This window comes from Trichosurus vulpecula, chromosome X (assembly GCF_011100635.1).
Source record: "Trichosurus vulpecula isolate mTriVul1 chromosome X, mTriVul1.pri, whole genome shotgun sequence".
Taxonomy (NCBI): Eukaryota; Metazoa; Chordata; class Mammalia; order Diprotodontia; family Phalangeridae; genus Trichosurus; species Trichosurus vulpecula.
In genome coordinates this window covers 3059875-3075166 of record NC_050582.1, presented here as the reverse complement: position 1 = coordinate 3075166, position 15292 = coordinate 3059875, and the positions used below count along the sequence as shown (strand labels likewise).

The 15292-nt window shown below is 51.4% G+C and overlaps 1 protein-coding gene across 1 annotated transcript; it reads right to left on the bottom strand.

Annotated features, from left to right (window-relative positions):
• Positions 1-397: 397 nt before the first annotated feature.
• LOC118832558 (tumor necrosis factor ligand superfamily member 10-like) lies at positions 398-10742 on the bottom strand. Its single transcript, XM_036739848.1, has 5 exons — positions 10386-10742; positions 5876-6022; positions 4866-4902; positions 2977-3093; positions 398-2277 (listed from the first exon to the last, which is right to left on the bottom strand). The coding sequence occupies exons 1-5, from the start codon at positions 10608-10610 to the stop codon at positions 1835-1837; spliced, it is 969 nt and encodes a 322-aa protein (XP_036595743.1). The 5' UTR covers positions 10611-10742; the 3' UTR covers positions 398-1834.
• Positions 10743-15292: the final 4550 nt, after the last annotated feature.

Sequence of the window (15292 nt, the reverse complement as noted above, 5' to 3'; positions counted from 1 at the left end):
CTGCCCTTTGGGGCCAAAGGCCCAGGGACCAAATCTTGGCTCTGCCACTTAGTGCCTGGGTGAGCATGGGCTAGTCATGGGTCCCCTTGTCCTGTTCACTTCCTCTTCCCTTGAATAAGGAGGGTAGACCAGAAGACTTCCAAGGTCCCTTCCAGCTTGACCTCTATGACCCTATAATCATGGTAGTTCAGAACACCTTTCTGACCCTCAGGTTTCCTCTCCTGTAGAACGGGCATGATATTATCTCCCTGCTGCTGCAAGGCTCAAATGAGACAAGGGTTCAAAGTATCTCAAAAACCCATAGTGCCAAATGAAGGGAAGAGGTGATGGACTGTGTACGTGGCCAGGGGTGAGGGACCTGGCCAAGAGGATCATCCATTGGGTGTCAAGAAGAATATACAGTCTAGATTTATTAACAGACAAATCCAATAGAAATGATGGCCAGCATGCAGAGGGGAACCAGTCTTTCCCCACCCCTTATACCCTCAGCCCTCCCCCCACCTTCCCTATATTCTTTGGCAGTTAGTCCTGTAAACAGTAGCAGTCCCGTGACTCCCTAGCTAATATGCAGGTCCTCTCTCCCCATGCAGATAGGGGTGGCTCCCTATCAGGTCAACAACCTGCTCCCAACAGCTCTGCTCCTCACATAGTCTTGTAGAGACCTGGAATGAAGGGGGTATTGAGGGGCTGGGGGTGGGGACCCGAGATGGAGGGGAAGATTGGGGGCTGGGAGTGGAGAGGAAGTATTGTCCGTGGAAGGAAAAGGCAAAGACAGGCACAGAGTCACTGAAGGGGGCAGGGCGGTGTTCTGGAGCCAGACCTAACTGTAGGGCTGGCTTCCTCTGGCAGTGATAAGCTATGTTGATCCCTGAATTCCACTCCCATCCCTGGCCAACCCCTCTACTGTGACTTCCTCCGGCCTTTGGCTCAGGTAGCAGAGGGTCCCAAGGTCAGGAGTGATCCTGGTAGAGCACCCTTGGGTGGCTTCAGGGCCACAGACTGGGAGCTAGAGCCTTCTACTCTTCCATCCTGTGGTGTCAGGGGGGTCTCTGTTCCCAGGGGTCACCTCCCCCAGGGGGAGCAGTAAACTCTCTTTCACTTGGGCTAGGCCAGGAAGAGAGGGATGCTGTCTGGCCCCAAGGCCCCTGCCAGATGAGCTGGCTTTCCACTTTGCTCCTAGGGTCAAGACTTCCAGGAGCTAGGGCTGAAATGCTCTGAGGACCCTTTCTAGATCCCTTGCTTCCCTGAAGATGTCTGAAAGTAGTAGAGACATCTAAGGGCAAATCCTGGGGGGGGGGGGTGGAGAGGGAGGAGAGCAGGGAGCTGGCCTTTCTGTACTTAGGCTCCTCCTGCTCCACACTGTTGGTTCTATGGGGCTTGCTGTCCTTTGTCCTGCAAAAGGAAGTGCATTTTCTGGCCTGGTATCACTGGCTAGGTCAACTAGAGAAACTCATAGGGCTGTGTCCCCCACCCCCAGTACCCAGAGTCCTTTGTTCAACCTTCCCTTCAGATCACAGAGATCCTGCACTCCCCTCCCTCCATCAGTCTGCCTCCTCCCTAGAGAAAAATGAGAAGGACACAGTGCTCAGAGCACCCTCCAAAGCCAACTCTCTTCCCCCCAACTACCACCTAGGCAGAAAAGAAAAATCCAGTTCTCTGTCCTTTGGAATATTTCCAAGTCTCCTTGGGGCAGAGGGTGAACCAAGGCCACCACCATCCAGGGCTGGAGTGGTCCTGTGGTCCCCAAGAAGGCCAGCTGGAGCAAACACATTCGGCAGTCCAATCAGAGGAGAAGCTGGCCCCCAACACTCCTCAAACTGGGGCCAAGGGCTGCTTACATAGCCAACCGGAAGGCCCCAAAGTAACTGGAGGTGCCATCCGTATCGTCCACAGCCAGTGAAGAAACAGATACCAGGAGCTCATCCCCTGCTTTCAGCTCAAAGAGGCCCCCCTGGTAGATGGCATGGAGGCCATACTCAGCTTCTGGAGACCAGCACTTGGTGGCCACGCCTTTCAGGAGCAGGATGGGATGGCGGTAGGCTGTCTGCCGGCTAATGCATTGTACCAGCTGCTGGCTTGTGGGCTGGCTCCCTTCAGCCTCTGCTGGGTAGCGGAAGTAGATCTGAGAGTAGACATAGTACTTGCCCCCCTGGCTGACTCTCAGTGCACCTGCCTTGAAGGTGATGTTCCGAAGGTGGGAGAGCAAGCCACGAGACTCCCAGTTGTGCAGAGGGTAGCGGCATGACTGGGGCAGCTCCCCAAGGTGGTCAAGGTTGCCTAGAGGGAGATGAATGAGATACAGTTCAAGTCAACGAGCACCTACTATTAAGCACCTACTAGATGGAGAACAGATTGGAAAGGCCAGAGACTAGAAACAAGGAGGAAGGTGCAGAGGCACAGGGTTGGAAGAGGGAAAAGCCACCCGAGTTACATTACCAAGCTTTGCCTAAACCTCTCTCTCTACAATTACTAACATCCCTCCTCCTCCCTCCCTCCCTCTTCCCCCCATGGAGAGGAAGAGGCAGGAGATGGGAGAGCTATTGTGGAGGCCCTCCCAGAGAAGGGCAAATATCTTGCTCAAGACTACACAGTTATGGAGCTGGGATTTGAACCCAGATTGTCCTTGTTTTGTTTCTCCAACTGGCCAGAAAACTCCCAGAGGGCAGGGACCTAGCATCTTCTTCAGTCTCCTCCCATTAAGCTAGGGCTGGGTCAATCACTGGCTACTTAGTAAATACTGATTGGCTGAGACCCTCACATCACTTGGCTAGAAGGGGAGGGGAGTCTCAGAAAGAGAAAGGGTGGGGAATACAGTGGTATGCTCCTAGGCTGGTATGCTATTTTTCTGTGTTCTTTCATCAAGGAATAAGTGAAGTCCTGATGTGGTGCTAGGGTCCATTCTTAGTCTTCTGAGGACTACGTTGGTCCTGGGTGCAAGGATAGTAGGCCTCTGGGTGGGGAGGGATGTGCACTCACCTGAACTGGCAGCAGTGTAAGGGATGAGAGTGACATGGGCTGAGGGCTGAGCTCCTATGGAGAATGGATGTGTCATCGGTGGCTGCCCCTCCCCGCTGGTAGAGGTACTTGTCAAACCTAAGGAAAAAAGCAAATGATAAAAAGCTGGAAGAGAAAGGAGGGGGGCTGCTTGTGATACACCCCATTCCCCACCCTAGACCTCAAGGCCAAGGCCAAGATGATGGCTTTCCTCTCCCCTACTCCCTTCTTCAGATTGGGCAGGAGGAGATATGAATAGCCAAAACACAAAGGTGTGGAGGGAAAGGGGGAGGGAGGGAGAGAGAGAGAGAGAGAGAGAGAGAGAGAGAGAGACGGGAAGAGAGACAGAGAGAAAAGGAGAGAGAGGAGAGGAGAAAGATGGGAGAGAGAGAAGAGAGAGAGATGAGTGAGGGACACAGAGAGAGAGACAGAGAGAGCAAGAGAGAGAAATGCACATGCAGAGAGAAACACACAGAGAGAAATAGAGAAGGAAACAGAGAGACAGAGACAGAAAGACAGAGACACAGAGAGAGAGAGAGTGAGAGACACAGAGACAGACAGAGAGAGAGTGCAAGACACAAGTAGAGAGAGACAGACACAGAGAGGGAGAAACATGCATGCGTGCGCGCGCGCACACACACACACACACACACACACACACACACACACACACACAGAAAGAGAGAGAGAGAGAGAGAGAGAGAGAGAGAGAGAGAGATCGAGCGCACAGGCGCACTTTTCCTGGTCCAGAGACCTTGAACCAAAGTCCAAGGGGAAGAAGCAGCAGCCCCTCCCCTTTCTTGTTTGTATTCATAATGCCTAATCCGATTGTCTAGCATTTTCCGTGACCTTCTTTGAGCCCTCATCAGCCCTTACATGCGTTATAAGCACCATTTTACAGACGTCACAGAGCTGGGGAGTATCTGAAGTGGAATTTGAACCGAGCTCTCCCTGAGTCCAAGTCTCTTGGTGCTTCCTCTCCTCTGGCCTCCCCAAATAACCTTCTTGCCTCCAGTCTCTCCCTGAAGGTCTGACCATGTTGTTCCCTTCTTGCCTCAAGGATCCAATATCAATTGTTTTCTGTGCCATTGAAATCTCTTTGGCAACTGACCCTGAGCTGTCTTTGGAAGCCTTCCCTTCCCAGCATTCCTCAAAGCGGGCCCTACTGGACAACTCCCTGCTTTTCACCCATGACCTTTCATTTGCCGCCACACAGATATTCTCTCCTCATCTCAGCAACCTGGAATTCAGCTCAAAGCCCACCTTCCACCAGAATTCCCCCCTCCCCTCCCCGCCACTGCTCTTGCCCTCCCTAACTCCCAGCACCCCATTTGGCAGGTATTCTGAATATAAATGTCTCCACCCCCAGCCCCAGCCCTCATTAGTATGTAAGTTCCCTATGAGGCAGATTGTTTCATTATCTCTCCTTGTAGCCTGGCACACAGTAGGTGCTTAATAAATGCCTGCTGCTTGACTGATTCAACCTCACAAACTAGTCAATCTTTATTAAGCACCTACCAGTTAAAAATCACTGTTCTAGACATTTGCAGCAAAGAATTCGAAAGGTCAGAGTTGGTGGTACCACAGTGAATAGAACACTGTATCCAGAGTCAGGGAGAGAAGTTCAAATCCAGCCTCAGATACCTTCTAGTTAGGTGACCCTGGGCAAGTCACTTAATCTCTGCCTGCCTCAGTTTCCTCAGCTGTAAAATGGGGATAAAAATAGTGCTGACCTTCCCAGGCTTGTTGTGAGGCTCAAATGAGTTAACGTACGGACAGTTGCTTTATCTATATAAATGATAACTGATAATATTATTACTATCTTTCTAAGACGGCTGGTTCTTAAACAAGCCCTAAGGAAATCAGCTTACCTTTCTGTAAACTCCGGTGGAGAATATTTTCTGTCACCTGGAAGAAAAAAAGGCAGACATGAGAGAGACCTGAGCTGGGGGGGTCCAAAGTCAATCAACATTTATTAAGCACCTACTATGTGCCAGGCACATAGGGGCAGCTAGGTGGTGCCATAGCACACAGAGTGTCAGGCCTGGAGTCAGGAAGACATCTTCCTGAGCTCAAATCTGGCCTCAGACATTTCCTAGCTGTGTGACCCTGGGCAAGTCACTTAACCCTGTTTGCTTCAGTTTCCTCAGCTATAAAATGAGCCAGAGAAGGAAATGGCAAAGCATTCCAATATCTCTGCCAAGAAAAGTCCAAATTGTGTCACAAAGAATCAGACACAACTGAAAAACGACTCAAAAACAATGCTCTACAAAATCTAGGGATACCCAGACAAAAATGAAACAGTTCCTGCCTGCTCTCCAAAGGTTTGTGTTCTAATGGTTAAGGCAATACTAGGTAGTTGGGGAGGGAGGAAAGGCATGAGCAGCTAGCTGTGGAGCTCAGAACAGGCCTCCTGCAGAAAAGGGGCCTTGAGCTGAATTCTGAAGGAAACCAGGGATTCGAAATGGCTAAAGTAAGGAGGGAAGGCATTCCAGGTATGGAAAACAGCCAGTACAAAAGCATGGAGATAAGAGACGAAATGTCCTGTGTGAGGAACAGCAGAGAGGCCAGTTCGGCCAGACCACAGAATGCACAGAGAAGAGCAATGTGGAAGAAGCCTAGAAAGGTGGCTCAGGGCTAGGTTGTGAAGAGCTGGAAAGGTAAGAGGGAGCCACTGCAGTTTACTGAGTAGGGGTGTATGTGTTCGTGTGCACGTGTGTGTGCATGTGTAGTAAGGTGGTGGTGTGTGTGCTATAGCATGTATGAGTACACATTTTTGCTCATGTGCATGTGTGTGCACGCATATGAACATGCATGTGACAGACAGGCAGACAGACAGTGGGTCAGGTCAGGAAGAAGGCTCCTCCCCAAGGCCGCTCACCGAGGTCACATAGGATTTGATGCTACCCATGAGCTTGAGACACGTCTGGTTGTTGATCAGCTCCTCCAGGTTCGGGTTCTCCTGCAGGCTGTTGATCAGCTGGAGGCACTTCAGCTCCTCTGGAATCCCCTGGGCCTGGGTCTTTAACTAAAGACAGACATACACACCCCAAATGTACCACCTCACTCTCTTGACAGCCAATATTTTGGCCTAAATTCAAGCCAAGGAGTCTGACCCTGATTTGCCCTTGACTCGCCACTGTGTCACTTTGGCCAAGTTGTTTAACCCTCCTGAACCTCACTTCATTCACCTGAAAAATGGGTTGTCAAGGGAAGATGTAGGAGAGTCCAAGAGGAACTCTCCCAACTTGACCAGATCTTTGAGCTAAGAAGAAAACCAGATTTGGAGAAAGTCTGAAGGAGAAGCCTGCGAAAATGTCTATTGAACTGAATTGGTGCAAACAAGGCCTCAGGTTTCTCAGCAGGCCTGGGCTGAGATAGAATGGTGAAACATCCCCCCACCCTGCCCTGCCCCCCACTCAATCTGGGGTCCCTACATGGACTGCTCACTAGGACTAGCGTTCTTTCTCACTGATTAAAATTTCTCATCCTAAATTCCCCATACTCTTAGGGCCAAGCTCTCTATGGACCCTCTTGGCATCCCTCCCTGTCCCTCCTTCCCCCAGGCTATTCTCATATACCCCTAACCCCCACTGCATTACATGTGGCTCTTCAAGTGTGGTCTGGGGATCCCTGAGACCATTTCGGGGGGGTCCACAAGGTCAAAACTATTTTCATAATATGAAGACATTTTAATTTCCAACACAGTAAATATAGCCCACATAAACAAAAAATCTTTTGGCAAGGTCTTCAATAAATAAAGGGGTCCTGAGACAAAAAAGTTTGAGAACTGAGGAGGCTGAGTAGTCTCACTGGTGGGTCTTGTTTGGAACATTCTAATTTGATTAACTGAGGCACATTACCCAGCACCTCTCTCCTGCCTCTTCCTCAGTCTCCCCTCCATGTGCCTATGCCCCACCTTTTCTCCTCATCCCCCTCATTTGATTCCTTTCTTCCTCCTCATCTCTATCCTCATCCCTTCCTTTCCCAGCCCAGAAAGCCAACTGAGGAACCAGGAGCCAGTCAGCCTTTTTCCTCAGGGTAGCTCTGAACAGTTCAGTCTGGAAGATTGTGCTGGACCTCCTACAGGATAGGACCTGGTCTTACACTTCTCTGCCCCCTTCCCAGACCCTCCCCCACTCTGGTCTGGTAGTCAAGGCAAGGCTCCCCAAATGCCCCTGGAATGCCTAGTTATACTCTCCTTTAGCCTGTCTTCCTCTGGAGGACCAAACATTTGCTGAGCACCTGCCTACTGTAGAAGTGGCTGGATAGGAGATGTAGCAGAACTGTACTGGATTTGAGGCCAAATCCCAGCTTCCCCACTTACTCTGTGTGATCTTGGATAAGTTACTTCTCTCTGGGTCTCAGTTTCCTCATAGACTCAATGAGCCACAAGGTGCCTTTGATGCTACAACTTTTTGAATTTGGAAGGTCCATTTGGCTTCCAGTGTCCAGGGATTGAGATGAAGGGAGAAATGGGCTTTGACTCAGGTTGGACAGACCTGTGTATCCCTAGGTCCCAAGCCTAGAGTACCCAAGAGCTAGTAATTAACAACATTATAGAAATAATAAATTCTACTAATGTCACTTCTGGAAATACTGCCCCCTCTCCAACTGAATTCTCCCTTCCAATAAAGAAAAAGAACCAAGGACTGGCTAAGGTGGACACAGTTGACACCATTGTGCCCCAGCAGCCTCAGCCTCTCCCAACTTCCCTTACTGCTAGTCTCTCCTGAGGTTCTGTCCCACCTGTGTACATCATGTATGTACATAGTTGTGACCTATGTACATGGTGTGCCCTGTGCACATCATGTATGTACATAGTTGTAACACTAAATATGTGTTGTCTCCACCATTTGAAAGTGAGCTTGTCCAGGGGAGGGACCAAGATTTTGTCTTTCTCTAAATTCCCCGGACTTAGTACAGTGCTTGGAACATGTTAGGTACTTGCTGACTGGCTCAAATCCAAGTATCAATACATTTTGAAAAATAAAAGCAATCCAAGGTGTGAGTGAAGTGGAGTGGGGGAGGGTGAGGTAAGACAGCCTGTCCTGACATGCCCAGGTAAAAACTGACCCACAAACCAAATGTCAGGAACTGTAAGCTAAGATTTGGCACTGGCTGTGAGCCCGGGCCTGCTCCATTTTGGAAAAGGCAAAGCTTGCAGGGGCAACTTGGTTTGGGGAGGAGAGGGTAGTCAGAGCCAAGCCAGGGTAAGGAGGGGCTGATGCTGACAACTCCATGAGCTCAGATGGAGGCAATCAGACTAAGTCAAAAGTGTGTGCCAGGAGTGGGGGGTGGTGGGGGGGAGAGGGAGGGGACTGTCTCCCCTCCCTCCTTCCCTCCTACCCTCCCTCCCTCCTTCCTTCCTTCCTTTCCTCCCTCAGGCTCTGTAACTTATTTCCAAGATTTCCCAAGAATCAGTCACCATATACCACATGGGGCAAACAGCTGGGATTTGCTAGCCATCCCTTCCCCACCATGCAAAGATCCTGGAGCTGCGAGTCAGAAGCTCTGGCTTTGGGCCCCAGCTTTGTGGCTGGCTCAGACAAGCCAGAACTCTGAAGACTGACTGGTAGAAAGTTAGGGCTGGAGGGGACGTTGCTGTCAGCAGTAAAAGGAGGGAGCCTCAGGGAAGTCAAGTGAGTTGGACAGATCCCCACAGCCACAGTGGCAGAGGAACAGATAACAGGTCTCCAAACTCCCTAGGTCTGGCCTCTTTTCGTTTTGCCACAGTTTACCTTTGAGACTATTTTCTGTTCTGTCAAGGGAGATGAGAGATGATCCCTTGTCCCCGCCTGACAAACCTGGGGTGCAGTGAGGGACCAGTGAGATAATGCAGAGTGCTAAGGCAGTGGGAGCCAAACTGAATGGTGACAGGGACACAGGTCTAAGAGGAGCAGCAGTGGCTAGGAGGGGTATTTGCATAGCCAGATCCAGCCACCCTGGAAGAGGAGGAACAACAGCAAGACAAATGGGGGAGCACCTCTCTGGACCCCGAAGGCTCAGTGGCACCACGACACCACCCAGAATGGCAAACAGAGGCTCCCTTCCACAGAAGTGCCCCACAGTCACCTGAGGGGGCCCCTTTGGAGGAGGGTGTGTAGTGTTAGCCACCTGGGTGCCAAACAGCAGCAAGCTTAAATCAATAGTCCAGAGACAAACCAGGCTATAAGCTAAGGCTCTCGAGATCACCTGAATAAGTAAGAAGTTCCCAAAGCGTATCCAGGCTGATAGCATCAGGAGGTGCCTCAACCAGAAGGGCTATTCTATTTATACTGATAAACTGAGGTAAGCAGGTTTCTGGCCAGAAAAGAAATGGGGCGGAGAAACAGTCTCGGAAATCTGAATGCTTCATCTTCTGTTGGGGAAGGGAGCTCACTACTCCCACCTCCTCAGCTTGACCCCCCTCTTCCGAGCTAAGGCAACCCTGTGAGACTGGGAGTAAGAGAGGCAACGGAGACTGAGTGCTGGATTTGGAGTCAGACTTAGGTTCTAATCTTGGCGAGTCCTCTAATCAAGCTGAGCCTCAGTTTCCCCGGGAGTTAAATGAGGGGGTAGGCACCGGGATTTGAAAAAGGTCAAAGCTCACAGGTGACCCTAGAGAGGTGGGGGAAAGGGTAGTAACTGTGGACTCTTTCTGTTCACAGGGGTGCTGGTTTTGCCAGAGGGCACCTCGAATTGGCTAGCCTGGGGACTCGCCCCTACCTGGCCCGCCTGCCGCCCGCTCTTGCACTCCTGCTCAGCAAGATCCCCGCGGCTGCCTAGCTTTTCCTCAATCTTACTTTTGTTTTTCCACAGTTCTCGAGCCTCCTGGCTTCGGCGCGCGGGCTTTGCTTTCGTTTTCGTTTATAGGCAGCGAACCTGACCTTTGTCCGGGCACTCAGGCCCTCGCGAGCCGGGCGAGGCGCCTTTGACCCGGGCCAGGGACCCGCGCGGAGGTCACGGCCGCGAGGGACCATCCGAAGGCCTGCAGGGCAAGTCCGCAAACTGCCAGCAAGCTCTCCCTTCCCAGGCAGCCCAAGGGGTGAGAGAGAAGCGGAACCTAGCCGGGCCACTAGCCTTCACCCACTCCATCCATATAGCTGTAGTCACCAAACTTCCCAGAAAGCAAAGGCGTCTCGTGGACGCCGCCTTCGCAGGGCTAAGGATTTATATAGGTACTAATGTACAAGATTGCAAAGCAAACAGACCCGTCCCCTGGCACAATCCCGTGTATAGCTTTTTCCTAACTCGTGCTTCAAAGGCTGAGCGGAGAGATCGAGGGGCACGCAGATGTGCCTCCCCTTGCCTGTCTGCCGCTAGTGCCTAGGTTTTCTGCAGAAAGGTGGGCAAAGGAAGAAACTCTCAGGCCACCCACGACCCGGGACAGAGCTCCAGCCCCGGCTCACCTTGGAAATGGACATGGTGAAATAGACAAAGAGGCCAGTGGTGGAAGCGACCTGCAGCGCCAGGATGGCCATGGCCGTGGTGGCAAGCCACACGGGGCTGCAAGACCCCGACCTCTCCTGCTTCCTCCTCGGGACCTCGGGGTCCTCGGAGGCCCCCATCATGCACGCCGAAGAGTCGCTGCTGTCCGATCGGAAATAATGCTGGGTGGGGGGCGGCAGGCCCATGACCAGGCCCGGGCAGCAGCGGCTGGCCAGCGAGAGGTCGGGCGGGGCAGCCTGTCGGTGGAGCGCTGCGTCCGTAGGTCAGGGAGATGCCTACGATCCCGAGCCGCAGCCTCGAAGAGTCTCCGCCTCTCCGGGGCCCGCCCCCCGACACACAAACACAAAAGCAGCCCAGCCCAGCTAGCCTAGCCTGGCCCGCAGGCCAGACGAGAGGGGAGGGAGGGGGCGTGGGAGAGCCGAGGAGGAGCTGCTGAGATTGTTTACAAAGTCCCAGGCCCGTCCCAGCAGTTCGTTGACTCCCGCTACTTAGTATGGAGGGGAAAGGTAAACCCTTCTAGAGCTTAGTCCAGCTCCTAGGGGCCTGTAGGAGAGGGTGCTTTTTCTGGTCCTTTCCAAGGATCCTGGGAGCTCCGGTGGAGCCACTGGACCGAGCCCAGAGGCCTTTGCCGCAGCTCGCATTCCTCTTGGAAAAGTCTGTGGGATTCGTTCATTCCTTAGCCCTCTGGCGCTGCTCAGTGCTTCTCTGGCCATGGCCACGTCGTTCTCCTCTTGGCTTCTTCCTGCCTTTATGAACTGGTCACACTTGCTTGCCCGGGGAGAGCGTCTGTGTACTCCTTCGGCCTCAGCTGGGTGGGAGCTCCGCAAAGTGTCTGAGCAGCCCATTTCGGGGGCAAGGAGCTGAGGCTAGAAGTTGAGGTTAGGGGGCCTGACTTGAAAACCTGGTTTTGCAGCTTCAAATTGTTACCTTGCGCAATTAGCGTCTCCTGGACAGACTCAAGTTGGTCTGGAGAGGCTCAGCACCGGCTCCGTCTCAGGGTGGTAAATTGTTCATCCCTAGAGACTCTTCAAAGACCATCTCCCAAAGCACAGCAAAGTTGGGAAGCCAATACCTAGACAGTGATGGCACCTTGAATTTCTGAAGTCTTATGAATACTGGAAAATGCCGCTCATGGCTCCCTGAGCTGCCTCAGTTGTTCCAAGCACTCTCTCTCTCTTCCTCATATCACCTCAGATGTACTGATCTGTGTACATAGCGGAGGATAATCCCTAATCACCATGGCTAATATTCGTATAGCGTTTTACAATCCTGATCCTCAACCACCCTGGGGAGGTAGGTGTTCTTTTCTCCATTTAATGGATGGGCAAAGTGAAGCAGGAAAAGTTGGGTGCACTCACATATTCCGTACTGCCCTGGCTGCTGTCCCTCCAGTTGCCTCAATCTCAGCTCCTGGAGAACAGGGGGCTGGTCTCCATCTCCAATGTCTAGCATCCCCCCTTATGTATCTAGCGGGAAAGGAGAAATAAGCATCTAGATAGCTCATACGATGTGCCAGGCATTGTGCCAAGCACTTTTTACAAATGCCTCACTTGATCCTACAACTATCCTGGGAGGGAGGGGCTGCTATTATCCCCATGTTACAGTTGAAACTGAGGTAAACAGAGGTTTTTACTTGCCCAGGGTCACCCAGCTAGGAAGTGTCTGAAGCTGGATTTGAACAACAGTCCTCCTGACTCCAGCCCTCCACTTTACCCCCCACACGTATTTGCTCAGCCACAACACCTATCGGCCTCTATATAGTAATAAATGCTTGTTGGTCTTAAGACAGAAGCCCTGGGTTTGACTGTGGCCTCTTTCACTTTGAATTTAATGACCTCAGGCAAAGTCCATTTGTTCGGTTTGACCTTACAGTCTGGTCGGTAACCCCAATCAATAAACATTTATTAAGTGCGTAATCAGGGCCAGGCTCCAGGCCAAGTGCCGGGCATACAAAAAGAAGCCCTTAAGGAATTTACAATCTAATTGGGGAGAAGACACATAAACACATATATACAAAGCAAGCTATAGGAAGGAAGAATAGAAAGTAAGTAGAGAAGGAAGGGGCTGAAATTGGAAAGGCTTCCTGTAAAAAGTGAGATTTTAGCTGGAACTTGAAGGAAGACAGAGAAACTAGGAGGCAGAGACGAGGAAGCATGGGGGAAAATGTCCTCGAGCCAAGAGATGGAGCATCTCGTTCATGGAACAGCTAGGAGCCCAGAGTCTGTGCATTGAAGGGGGTTATCAGGGAGTAAGGTTTAAGAAGACTGGGAAGGTAGGTTGTGAAGGGTTATGAAGGCTATGAAAGCCAAACAGAGCATTTTGTATTTGCTCCTGGAGGCCATAGCAAGCGGCTGCAGTTTACTGAGGAGGGGGGGTCACGTGATCAGACATGTGCTTTAGGAAAATTACTTTATTCTGGAAGCTAATATTGAACAGCCTCAAAATTCTTCCTTCTTTGCTCCGCCCCCCCCCCCCCATCTCCAATCTCATCCTCAGCTCCCTTAAACCATCCATCTCTGCTGTTAGAGGGAGCTGGATTAAACAAAGAAACCTAGCCAACGAGGAGAGCTAGAAGGGAGGAAGGAATCTTTGAAGTCACCTGCTCAGAGCCTCTCATTTGAAGTGACGAGGAAACCGAGGCCCAGAAGGGACATGCCCAGTGTCACAAGGCTGTGGCAAGAGCCGGGATTTGAACAGGGCCCCAAGTCCAGAATGCTTTCTTAAGCAGTTTATTCTTTTACTGACAATGACCTTGGCCTCTAACATTTGCCCATTGGTCATAGTTCTGCTCTGTGGCTTGAAAGAAAAATCGAATCCCTTTTCCACTTGCCAACAATTCTGATACTTCTATCGTATTCATCTTTTGAGAGATTAACAGCAGAGGCAGGCTGGTCTGCCCTCCACTTCCACCAGTCACCAGCCACCCCAGCGGACACTTGCCGCTTTCTAGTTTCTGCCTTCTGGGACCCTCCACTCCAGAGCTGCCTTGGTCACTCCATTCCTTCTACCCTCAGGTACCCTCTGAAACCTACCTTTGTCCTAACGCTCCTTCTCTCCCACAGTCCCATACACTGGGCCAGGAGGAGGGATGGGCACGTGCAGACCTTCCCTCTGCCCCCATTACTGGACAGCCAGCCTGGCTCTCTCTCCAAGGTGACTTGGTCAGAACTTCCAGCTCTCAGGTGAGGACCTCCAGAGTGGCTCTTCCCTTGCCCCTAATTAGGTCACTCTCCCCCATCCCAAATCACATTCACAATTTCTTTCTCTAGCCCTAGCCCAATTCCCTTCCCAACACCCCTCTGGCCTCCCATCTCCTTAACTTTCCTTTGCCTCCAGGCTCCCAGGACTGAATACAAAAATGAGCATCCCTAAGAAAGGGGCTCCCAAACTAGGGGCTGCATAGTCCTAGGGCGCCCCGAGAAGCTAGTCAAGGAGGTAAGAGGACTCTGGTGAGTAACAACACTATTCAATTGAAATGAATCTCCAGTGTTTCTTAGGTACTTACACTAGGTCGCACATAGCCCTTCCCATGCATAGTAACGGTGGGGTGGGGGTGGAGATTTACTGAAAGTAGAAGAGTACAGGGTGGGGAACCTAGTCTGGGGTACAATGGGGATGGGGGTTTGGTTGCTGTTTTAACTCCACTTCGGTAACCCTAAACGGAATTACCAGTCCCACTGAGGGGCTTCAGCACTACTCCCCCAAATCCTAACTGTATTCCCTAGATCCTTACTCCCATGAGCAAAGGTTTCTGAGCAATTCGTTGCGTGTTGTGACTTTGTTGAGGGGCCCTCTCTACATAGAAAAGAACCGGTTAACCTTAAGAACTCCAACTCCAGCCTCTTTCAGAGGCTGGGCTGGAGGAAGAAGGCCCAAGGCCATGTGGTTATTCAGCTCTAAGACTTCTGGGGGGGGGGGGGCTCGGAGTTTTTGCTACTACCAAGATCCCTAGGGCGTAGTCCCAGTTGGGAGTTACTGTCTGCAGGGTCAACAGGGCTAGAGAAATCACAGACCAATTTAAACAATTTTTCAAGTTACTTGACTTACAATGTCTCCTCTACTTCCTCATTGTTTTTGTGAGTGTGTGTGCACGGTGGGGGCCCCCCGGGATTGAGTGTGGGTGTGGATATGGGTGTGGGCGGGGGGAGGGATCTTGGCTTGTGTCCATGGAATGCCCTCTCTACCTCTTCTACCCAGCTGGGAAGACAAGGTCTGGGGTGCTCCCTGACTGCCGCCTGAGGTCCTGCCTTGGCTGGGAGAGGCTTCTCTGAAATCCCGAGGGTGATGAATTCTATCTTTTCCCAGCAAGAGAAAGGAAATGTCCCGTTGCTTTGTTCTGAAGGGAAGTGAAAGGGGGCGGGAGATTTTAAGAATCACGTCATCTTTCAACTTTCTATTCTCGAGAATCCAACTGTCAGTCCTCTAAACTGGCCGCCAAATTGTTGTCCTCTCGTGGTAGGCTTAAAGCTTCTCTAGGAAAGGGTAATAATCCTGCTTAAAATCAACCCAATCTTTTTTCCCCACTTGGCAGAATCACCTGATCCTTTCTGTGGGCTATGCTGCTGCCCCATGTCTCTCCTCCTCACTGCTAAGGTTCTGGAAAAAGTTATTGAGACCCAGTAATACTAAGGAATCCAACCCTCATTTGAGCCTGAAAACCGCCTTGGCAATTCCATTACTACAGATAAAGAAACTGAGGCTTAGAGTAATCAGGTGTTTGACTAGCTCATGGTCCCAGGGCTAGTAAACAGCCAAGCAAGGGCTGGAAGCCAGGTCTCCCCTGACCCCACTCCACAGACACTGCTTCCAAGAATGATGCCATCACTTGACCCAAATCTTCACTATCGACTCTCCATCCTTGCAACTT